Source organism: Monopterus albus, unplaced genomic scaffold (genome assembly GCF_001952655.1).
Source record: "Monopterus albus unplaced genomic scaffold, M_albus_1.0 scaffold96.1, whole genome shotgun sequence".
NCBI classification, from domain to species: domain Eukaryota; kingdom Metazoa; phylum Chordata; class Actinopteri; order Synbranchiformes; family Synbranchidae; genus Monopterus; species Monopterus albus.
Genome location: NW_018127976.1, coordinates 201,499 through 213,083, shown reverse-complemented (window position 1 = coordinate 213,083; position 11,585 = coordinate 201,499). Strand labels below are relative to the sequence as shown.

The 11,585-nt window shown below is 42.0% G+C and overlaps 1 protein-coding gene and 1 long non-coding RNA gene across 3 annotated transcripts in view; one reads left to right on the top strand and one right to left on the bottom strand.

The window, feature by feature from the left end:
- Positions 1–11,585, bottom strand: part of ccdc57 (coiled-coil domain containing 57) — a 55,608-nt gene that overhangs the window by 17,946 nt on the left and 26,077 nt on the right. For both annotated transcript variants that reach the window (XM_020608947.1, XM_020608948.1), the window contains 6 exons: positions 11,031–11,188; positions 10,856–10,930; positions 9,558–9,758; positions 7,426–7,584; positions 6,984–7,146; positions 6,164–6,256 (listed from right to left, as the gene is read on the bottom strand). In XM_020608947.1, coding sequence (XP_020464603.1) covers positions 6,164–6,256; positions 6,984–7,146; positions 7,426–7,584; positions 9,558–9,758; positions 10,856–10,930; positions 11,031–11,188 — 849 coding nt within the window. The remainder of the gene's footprint in view (positions 1–6,163; positions 6,257–6,983; positions 7,147–7,425; positions 7,585–9,557; positions 9,759–10,855; positions 10,931–11,030; positions 11,189–11,585) is intronic.
- Positions 60–547, top strand: LOC109965151 (uncharacterized). The gene is made up of 2 exons (XR_002275597.1): positions 60–305; positions 390–547. It is a non-coding gene; the product is annotated as an uncharacterized LOC109965151 (long non-coding RNA).

Here is an 11,585-nt window from a genome sequence, read left to right as displayed (position 1 = left end):
TTTTGGAACTGACTATTGGGGAGATCTTATGTTTATTTTGAACTCATTACCTTATCTTCTGTTATTTTGAACTGGTGACGGAGGAGTGTCTTATGTTTTTGTTTTCTAAACTGATTTGTTTTTTGAACTGTTGCCTGGTGCCGCCTATATCTCCGTGGGCCTTGCTGCCGAGCGACGATCGTTGGTTGGGGTCCGTATCAAGTGCCTGGGTCAGTGAAGCGTGGGCGCTTGTTCCTGTCTGCATAGCTCGGCGCTGGGTTCTAAACACGCTCTCCAGCCCGGAGCCAGCATTCCCCTATACGCAGGTCACCTGTGTTGTGCTCTACTTCATCACACCCTCATCCGCCTGTTGTCCCCTCTCTTAATCTCCTTCTCTGCTCTATACGCAGTGCCAAAACCTCTCTCCGACCCCGGGCGGCTCCTCCAGTGGTCCAGTCATTTCAGCGGCCCCAAATGCCCGAGACCCACGCCGGCAGCTCCGCGTCTGATCCTCGCCACCTCCTTTCCTTTCCATACTCTGTCAAATAAATATCTTTCTCTGACCTGAGTTTGAGTCTTGGCTATTACTGAGTCCAGTCGCTGTTTTGGTGTGCGGCTTGCCGTGACACTTTGTCCATCTACCAGCTGCCTGCGTGCATGTTGTTAATCAATCTAGCCATCTCATTGTTTCAGTATGTACCATCTCCTCCATTTGACAATGCCAATCCATTTTCCCCTTTGTAAATATGTAAATATTTAGATTATATAACTGACTTTCTTATGTCATCTTTTTAGGTCTAATTCAGTAAATAAGTCACTGAAGTGAGGGTTCATTACTTTCAGATTTGGGACTCAATGAATAAATGTTTGTTTACTGTGTGGCTCACAAGAAAAAAGCCTGGTGCCCCAAACATAAAATTATTATTACGAGGTATTAATATTCAGAGTGTAGTTCAAATCCGCTACACTGAAGTAAAACACATCTTGTTGATAAACTTGTAAACCCCATTGGTTCAATACTTTTTATAAATGTAACGGGCTACCCATTTCTTACATTATAAAGTTTCTAATATCAGAATGCCTTTATTGTCATTGCACATCCAGTGGAATGGAACACTGTCCTTCAGCAATCACACATGTAGGCTGCATTAGATGTAAAAAAAAAATCTATAATATACTGTAGACAAAATACCATTGCAGTAAATAGTTATGTAATAGTTGAAGTAGCATAGATAAAAAAAAAATCAAGTTCAGTGATAGCTCTATGATGAAAGCTATTTTTAAATCGTGATCTTTAAAACTCTGTACTGCCTCTTAGATGGCAACAGAGAGCAAAGCTGTTGATAAGCATGGGTATTGTCTTTCAAAATGTCCTTGGCTCTGTGGAGGCAGCAAGTTCTGAAGATATCCTCCAATGAGGGCAAGGGCAGACCGATTATTTCCTGGGCAGTCTTTATTACACTCTGAAGAGACTTCCTGTCTGCAGCTGAGCACTTACCATATCAAGTAATTATATAGTATGTTAAAAACACTCTTCACAGAACAGTGGTAGAAAGACAAGAGTAAGTGACTAGACAGATTAATTTTCCTTAGCGCCCTCAGGAAATAAAGCTGATGTTGGGCTTTCTTTACCAGGGCAATTGTGTTATTAGTCCAGGTCAGGTCATTAGAAATATGAACTCTCAAGAACTTGAAGTGAGAAACCCTCTCCACTTCCCCCCCCCCCCCCCGTCTAGAGAGGGGAGGTCTGCATGCCATCATCTATAAGTTCTTTTGTTGTGCTGATTTTCAGTGACAGATTGTTTTCCCTTGCTCCAGTTTACCATTTAGAGACTTTATCCCTATAAGGTGTCTCATCTTCATTTGAGATCAGACCTAAGACTGTTGTGTTATCTGCAAATTTTATTATCGTGTGGATGCACAGGGGTGCAATCATTTGTGTACAAGCAATACAGGAGAGGGCTCAGCACACATCCATTCAGGGCATCAGACTGCAGGATGAGTCTTGACTGTCTGTATGCAATTTGAATAATAAAGTCCATAATCCACAAACACAGAAAGATGCTAAGGCCTAGCACCCGCAGTTTAGAGATCAGCCTACTAGGAATGATGGCACTGAATGAAGAGCTATAGTCTATAAAGCGCATCCTTACATATAGATGCAGGTTCCAGGTGGCTGAGTGCTATATGCTTGGCATTGAATACAAAACCGTAACTGAAAAAGCAAACATTGGCATTGAAGCATTTGTATTGAAATAAAAAAGTCATTAAAAAAAGTATAAATACTGAAAAAATGACATTCTTTTTGTTAATCTGTCTTTTCAATGCCAAAGTTGTTTTTTTCCAGTGACAATGTTCTGATTTTTTTGTCAATGCTAGTGTTTTTCAATGTCAATGTTTTTTCTTCTTCTCTGGTCTGATAGTCAACTGAGTTTCCGACCTCCTCAGTGACACCACCATCTATGAAGCACTGAAGAGGGACCCCACCAGTGGCTACAAGAAGAAGGTTATAGACTGTTTACAGAAGCTGGAAAAGGAGGGAGTTATTGACCGGTGACTATACTACAGACTATACCCCAGGGAGGCCATCCCTTGCCTGTATGGCCTACCCAAAATAAACAAGGAAGGAGCCCCACTCAGATCCATTGTAAGCAGCATCAACTCTGTGACTTACAACATAGCCAAGTACGTGGCCACCATTCTGGCTCCTTTGGTGGGGAACACAGGAAACCACATAATTAATTCCCAGGACTTCACAAGGAAAGTCCAACAACTGCAACTGGACCAGGATGAGACCATGGTCTCATATGATGTCACATCCTTGTTCACTTGCATCCCCACCACAGAGGCTGTCAGGGCGGTGAAGAAGAGACTGCTGAAGGATGACATGCTAAACAACAGGACTAACCTCACCCCAGACCATGTATGCGCTAAATTGGAACTCTGTTTAAACACTACCTACTTCCAGTTTAGGGGTCACTTCTATAGGCAGCAACACGGCTGTGCTATGGGCTCCCCAGTGTCTCCTATAGTTGCCAACCTGTAAATGGAAGAATTTGAGGACAAAGCCCTGTCTTCCTTCGTTGGTATCACTCCCAGCCACTGGTTCTGCTATGTGGACGACACATCAGGACCCGTGAGGTAGAGGCTTTCACCAAGCATATCAACTCTGTGGACATCAACATCAAGTTCACTTGTGAGGATGCCAGAGATGACTGTCTAGCCTTTTTGGATTGTGCAGTCCACTTGGGAGGGGACAGAAGCCTGAAGGTAGAAGTACTGTATATCGGAAACCTACACACACAGACCAGTACCTGCTTTTTGACTCACACCATCCACTTCAACACAAACTGGGAGTCATCAGAACTCTAAATCACAGGGCAGAGGAAGTGCCCACAACTGCAGAAGGGGCCAAGAAGGAGAAACTACACATCCAAAACTTATTTTTCAGTGCCAAAGACTAAAGTCATCAGTCTGGCACCATACCAAAGTTCTATCAGGAAGCTTTTATAATGAAACTTGCCATTCAGCACACTGGGTGATATCTCCTCATTCATCATATTATCTGCGTTTGATGTGCCCTTATCCCACACAGCCAGGTAACAATCCATGCTGCAATTACAGGAAGAATTTCTAAATTAATCGCATGTGTTAACGCGTTAATGTTGATAGCTGTAATTGTGATGCAAATACAGGAAATGCAGTGGTATTTGTCACTGAGATAAGGTAGTCTGACATACAACATGATGTGCTCATACTGACTCTTACCCACTCAGTGATTGTGGCCTCTTATTGATCTATTAATAAGAGTATCTTCAGCTATAACTGCTGATCCTCCAACCAGACTCCAGTGCCTTTATACAAGCTGCAGAGTTTACGCTTGCTATGCTTTGCAAATTCCAGTGACATAGCTGAGGCTACAGGACCATTTCTCAGCATGAAGTGTCGAACTGCTGCATGCTTGCTTTCATTTAATTGTGGCTACACAGCAACATTCCAGACATGGTCATTCAGCTGGACAGATTAACGTACTACCATGACAAAAGATAATTATCACTGTCCAGTAAGAGTCATGGTGGTGGAATATGGGCCAACAAGAAATGTGGCTGTGTCCAAACTTTGTTCAACACAAACCGGGTTTATGATTATGAAATGCCACAATACTACAGTATCTGCCAAGAGAGTTCATTTTGTTATTGTAGTGGTGTGGTGTAGTGGTTCAAGTGATAATGTGACAGAGGCATTGCAAGAGCTGGACAACAGCATCAGTGACCAACAAACAGTACATCTCTGATTTGTTATTGCTGGCAACTTCAAATCAAATCAAATTTTATTTGTATAGCGCCAAATCACAACAAAAGTCATCTCAGGACACTTTACAAAATAAGGTCTAGACCTTACTGTTATCACTATTATTACATAGGGAAAACCCAACAAATCCCCCTTGAACAAGCACTTGACGACAGTGGGGAGGAAAAACTCCCTTTAATGGAAGAAACCTCCGACAGACCCCGGCTCTTGGTGGGCGGCCTTCTGCCTCGACCAGTTGGGGTGAGTGGATAAAGGAGAGACAAAAGAAGAAAAGCAACAAGACACAACAAACAATCAACTTCAGGCTTGCAGATATAAATACCGTTTAGCCAATTTGCTACAAGAGCATAAAACACGCTGGGCACTGTTTACACAAAGGACATATAAAGCATTACCCACCTCCACCTTGGCAATTCAGATCACAACTTTCATGCTACTCCCAGCATACAGACCACTTCTGAAACTATAAAGACAAACCAGAGACTAAGGACTGGCCAGAGGGAGTTCTCAGCCCAGACGGATGTCTCAGGAACACCTTGAGGGAATTTCTTCAAATTTGGTACAACAGTCCACTTGGACTCAAGGATGAACTGATGAACTCAGATGTACTTAGCTCTGTCACCAAGTGTCACCAAGCAAATAAATACCCTGAAGCAATAAAATTTCCTTCAGTTAAACAAAAGACAAGACTGATGTTATTTTGGCAACAAGAAGGTAAGGAGAGAAGTTATTGCCCAGCTTGATTCTAGAGCTATAAAGACAAAAACACAAGTTAGAAATCTTGGTGTCATAACGGACTCAGACCGGAGCTTCACCAGTCACATCAAGACCATAACTAAAATCAGCTTTTTATCATCTCAAACAAATAGCAAGACTCAGAGGTCTCATGTCCAGACAAGATTTAGAGAAACTAATTCATGCCTTCATCTCCATCAGGCTGGACTGCTGTATTGGGCTTTTGTTCAGTCTTCCCAAGAACACTGTTAGACAGCTTCAGCTCATTCAGATGCTGCTGCCAGACTTAAGAACCAGGAGTGCTGAGCACATATTTCCTGTTCTTAAATCCTTACAATGGTTGCCAATTACCTACAGAATCGATTTTATTCTAGTCTATTCTAGTTTATAAATCACTCAGTGGTCTGGGGCCAAAATACACTTCTGATCTCTTTGAAGAATACAAACCCAGCAGGGCTCTGAGATCCTTAGGAAGCAGTCAGCTAGTAGAACCTCAAGTCAGAACCAAACAGGGTGAAGCTGCTTTTAGTTGCTATGCTGCACACACATGGAACCAACTTCCTGATGACCTTAAATGTGCCCCAACTCTGCCACGTTCAAGTCTCAACTGAAAACTCTGCTGTTTTCCTGTGCCTTTGTTTGACTGGTTTCTCTGCTGCACTGTAACTGCTAGACCTTTTATTTTGTCTGTTTTTATTTTCATTTTATGTATTTTAAAATGTTCTTTGCTTTGTTTTAACTGATTTTATTCTGGTTTGAAAACTTATTGTTTTTAATACTGTTACTATTATTCATTGCCTCTGTAAAGCACTTTGAATAGCCTCTGTGTATGAAATGTGCCTTGCCTTGTCTTTGATTTCGGTGGTCAACAGTCAAAGGTCACAGTGACCTCACATTCATGCTATCCTTGTGAAAACACATCTCAAAACTGCATCTCAAAAACACCTTGAGAAAATGTCTTCAAATTTGGCACAAGCAGTCACTTGAACTCAAGAATGCACTCATTAGATTTTGGTGGTCAAAGTTCAAGGTCACAGTGAACTCACATTTGTCCCATTCTTGTGAATATGACGGGATGGTGGCAATTCTAGTTAATGATTTTATTAGTCTGTATAGTGTAAGGTGGATGTATTCTCACCTGTATTGCCTGGTCTCTCTCATTTTTAACAGAATGTAATAAGACAGTCAAGTCCTGCAGCTCTTGTTCTTTCCCCTTCAGCTTTGCTTTAGCCTAAGAGAAACCAACATAAAACCTGTATTAGTAACAGTATCACCTACATCAAACCAGAATAGCAGCAAAGGTGATTCTATTTCTGCTTCATGACCCTGACAAAGATCAATGCACTTACTGCCCAAACAAGTGGAAGCCTGCACTATACAGTAAATCAAACCAAGGCTGCTGTTTGCTTACTGTCAGACAGATTTAATAAGCCTTTTACTCAGTGTATGTAGGCTAATGCATTTTGCCTCTGGATTCACAAACGCTATGTGTAAAACAAGTGTGGCAAAGAGGCAAAAACTCAATCAATGTGTCAGACAAGCATGTGTCTGGGCCTTCATTTGGATCAACCAAGTGTGCCAACCAAGAAGCACAGCATCTTAGGTGCAGTATATAGTTCACCATACAGTCAGAAGATATGGTATATAGACATACATATACTCACTAGCCATTTATTAGGTATACCTGTACAATTGTATGCAGTTCAATGCAACATTTTTGCCTTAACATCTGTGTTTATGAAGCTCATTTTGTTTCAGCTTTTGGTGAAATTGTCATAAATGTATAAATTCAATTATATGTTTATTATTGAGCTCATAGTTAAAGCTGGTGTTGTACTGGACTACATTATATTCAGAGGTGTAAATTTTTGTCCTCCCTAGCTATATACATGAGAGGGTCAGAATATTAGCCACATGCACTTTGCAGTGAGGGGCAGTGTAATGTAAGAGAGGCTGACCTCATCTCTAGCCTGTGTCAGGTCTTGTATTAGCTGCTCATTGGTGAGGCAATGTTTTGCCTCCATGTCCTCATAGTGCCTCTGCCACTCCAGCTCCAGTTGGACTTGCTTCTGTTCCAAGGCCCTCTCTCTCTTCAAACCAGCACTCAGCTGCTGCTTGTACCTGACAACACAAACACACAGACATTTTTAAAACACAAAAAACAACACAGATCCAGCCATACAACCATACAAGTTGTACCTTCAAAAATGCAAAATCATAATATTTCCCCCCTTTTTGCTTAAATTTTAATCAATGTCCTGTAAAAGTCTTCACTGTAACCTTTAATCTCAAGAAAACATTGTTTTCTTGAGATTAAAGGAGACTCTTGATCCTAAATTAGTATCTTTTCACTGTGAGTCTCCTCTCCATCTCTTTGCTCTTTACTCACTGACTTCTCACCTATTCATCTCCTCCCTGCTCCTTTCCAGCTCTGTCCTAAGCTTGGATTCTCTCTCCTGCAGGGTCAATATCCTTGTATCCTTGACAACCATCTCACTGGAGATGTGAGTGATGTATTCATCCCAGCCAGTCTGGATGGTTTCTACCTTTGTGTGAAGCCTTCAAACACACACACACACACACACACACACACAGTTTTTCAGTTAATAATAATAATAATAACAACAACCTTTATTTATAAAGCACTTTACAACTCATCTGAGCACAAAGTGCTGTACAGTAAGAACTAGCAAAATTAAAACACCTAAAACATCCTATACAAAATTATAAATAGCATATCATTGCCTCTATGGGATAGTAAAGAACATTTAAGCATCAGACGCAAAAACCTGTTTAAAAAGGTAAAACTGATTTAAAAATCGCTAAATCGCTTTTGCTCCGGAGCTCCTGCGGCAGAGAATTCCACAGTCTGGAGCCGTGGACAGCGAAGGACCGGTCACCCCACTTCTTATATCGCGACTGTGGGACTACCAGGGCCAGGTGCCCTGAGGATCGCAGAGCTCTGCGCGGAGCATAAACGGACAGCAAGTCTGAGAGGTACGGCGGAGCGAGTCTGTGAATGGCCTTAAAAACAAATAACACCTTAAACTGCACTCTCCACTGCACTGGCAGCCAGTGTAGTGAGGATTGAGACAGACCAGCATTGCAGTAGTCCAGGCATGACGTAATAAAAGCATGAATAGCTTTTTCTAAATCTGGACGTGATAGAAACGGCTTAACTTTCGCTAACAGCCTTAAATGGAAAAAGCTGGTCTTGACTATGGCTCTGACCTGGTTATCAAAATTAAAACCGCTGTCAAATATTACTCCAAGATTCCTCGCGGAATCTTTGAGTGGAGGGGCTGAAACACCTAAGCTGGGTACCACTGCAGTCAGAACTGATGAGCATGTATTCAGTTTTACTTTTGTTCAGATGTAAAAAATTCTGGGCTAGCCATTTCTTGATATCTCAAATGCAATCATCTAATGAAGCAAGTGAGTTCGGGTTAGACTGTAGTAACGGCATATAGGTCTGAATATCATCAGCATAAAAATGAAAATGAACATTGTGGCTTGATATAATAGAGGCACCAGGATCGAACCATGCGGAACGCCTGAGGAAAGAGGAGCTGTGTCAGAGGAGAAACCATCTATGATAACAGAAAAAGTTCTGTTAATTAAAAAAAAAATGAACCAATTTAAGACCAACCCTCTCAGGCCGACAAGATGTTCGAGTTTAGACACTAGCAACGCATGGTCGACAGTATCAAAAGCTGCAGATAAATCTAGGAGGACCAACATAACGGACCGTTTTGCATTGAGGGTCATGGTAATATCATTGTGGACCTTTAATAATGCGGACTCAGTGCTGTGGCGGGATTTGAAGCCTGATTGGAATTTGTCAGCCACACATAGGCGGTCTAGGTGAGACTGCAGCTGAGTGAGAACAATTTTTTCCATGACCTTGGATGCAAAAGGCAGCAGAGAAATAGGATGAAAACTGGAAACTAGGGAAGGGTCGAGATTAGGTTTTTTTGAGGAGTGATCTCACTACTGCATGATTAAGGGCAGCGGGGGTCACACCCCTCCTTAAGCAGCAGATTATAAGAGTGACCAAAAAAGGTCCAACGGTGTTAATAACCTCCTTAGTAATCCTAGCTGGAAGGGGGTCCAGAGGGGAGGAGGCAGGTTTTAACTGTAAAACACATTTTTTAAGTTCTGGCAGAGAAATTGGAGTGAAAGAGTCTAAGGTCTGAGACATCTGACATACAGGGGGTAAATCAGGTTAGGACTTGGGAATATTTTGTCTGATGGTCCTAACTTTATCATTGAAGTATCTCTGAAAGTCATTGCATAAGGGGGCCGATCCCTCGATAGGCACGGCGCCAGCAGGATTAATGACTGAGTCCATGGTTTTGAAAAGAACTCTTGGCTGCTGGCCGCTTTTTGAAATAATGTTAGATAAATATTGGGTTTTCGCATCCTTTACAGCCTCCTGGTATAACCGGAGGCTGTCTCTTAAACAGCCTAGGGAGACGTGAGTTAATGCTAATATGTTTTTTCCTGTCTTTTTTCATCAGTGTCACTCTTACCTGTGGATTGTTTCATCTTTCTGTTCCATGGCCTTTTGATGCTCTGCGTGTTTGCAGTGTGTCTGTGCAGCCAGAACTTCCATATTCTCCTGTATTTCAACAATGTGTTTGTCAGCCTTCTGCAGCTGTTCTGTGTGGGCCTGACGCTGAGCCTCCAGCTGTGCTTCACACTCCTTTAGAGCTTGGACAGCATGCTCATATCTTGACAGAACAAGTCAGACAGATCTACAGTTGAAGACATTTAGACATTCAGAGGACTTTTGGTGTTATGCACAGGTGATTAGGCTTTTATTACAAATGAGCCCCTTTCAGACATGCACCCCTAGCTGGGAATTTGCCAACTATTTCATATCTAGGATCATGGCCCAAGTTGCAAAGCTGGTGTTGTGTTGAGATCTGTTCACCTAATGAGATGTGTTTCCTCCAACCCTAATCTGAATACTAACCTTATCCTAACCATAACCACAGAGGGTGGTGCTACTAGATACACAGTTTACAGGGGGAAACACATCCTGACAGGGGAACAGATTTCCACACAAGACTGGCAAAGTGTCACCACCAATTTTATCTGGTCAAATAGCCGGCTATGTTCTAACTGGCTCCATGTCTGCACTGAAGCGGTCAAATTGCCAGTAAGGGCACTGTCAAGATGACAACAGTGCTACAGCACAGCACTTTCTCCGTTTCACTGCTTTGTTCTTGCTAACGCAGCTCCCTCTCTTCATTACTATATAGGTCGCTTGACCACTGCTGGTCATGGTGTATATTTCAGGCAGGCAGTGAAATTTGGCATAAAGGTAAAAAGAACATAACACCACTAGCTAGTACAAAGTTTATTTTTAACTGGTACAGAGAAGATACATTTTAGCAGTATGAGTTAACGTGGAATGACTGGAAACTGGGCTGACATGGAAATCCAAGTACTGCTCACCCTATCATTACGGTGTGTCTGCCTCGCATGATGTTGGATATTGTGCGAATGTTGGGGCTGTACCCGGCTATGTCCTGCTATGTTTGAACGAAGTCTTGGTGGGAATTTTGCACACAGTAGCTCTATGTCTGAATGCCTGAAAAGCAAATGCTACACAGCTACAAGTAGCTTGAAAATTCCCAGATCCCATGTCTGAAAGGAACTACAGTTACTATCACAGTCTCTGAATAAGAGAAACAGCTACAGTTGCCACTATGAGGTCACTGAGGAGGACAATTACAGATAGGATCACCTGATAACCTATAGCCCCTTACTCTTTGGTAACTGTCCTGCACTTTGTGGTTCTGTCTGCCTGACTGAGACTCACTTCTGAATGTGCTCATCCTCCAACTTCTTCACTTTGGTCCCCATCCATTTCAGATCATCCTCAAGCTCCTTTATCCTGGCACAGAAGACAACCAGAACACCATTAAACACATGTAGACACACACACACACACACACACACACACACACACACACACACACAAAACAGTAACATACCGGTTGTCCTTGACTGCAGTGAGGTCTTTGATCTCCTGCTCTTTGTCTTGTAGCTGGGCTTGTATCTGCTGACAGACCTCCTTAGATGCTCTGAGAGCCTCTGTGGCCTGGAGCTGAGCCTGGCAGTAAATTTCAGTCTCTTTAGATAGCAGCTTCACCTGGATAAAGACACACATGCAACAGATGCAAATGAGGCGTGAAAGCCTAGCCATGAAAAGATTAGTGGACAAGAAAATCTGCTGTCATCATTTTTCTCCCCCAACAACTGATTTATTTCATACACAAATATCTGTAAATATCCACACATATATGTTTAAACAAAAAACAAAAAAAGACTGAACCAAATCAAAATGTAAGACAACAATTATTTATTAACTATAATAAAGATGGAACTGATTTGCTTAGTTTTGTAATAAAGAAGATTACATCAGCATGCAGAAATAACCTCTGTGCTCAATCTGTCCAACTGTTACTTCGGAAATTGTGGTTGTGATCATACAGCCATTGTAAAAGGCTCAAACATTAAGTTAAATAAGAAGAATAGTGAACAAGATT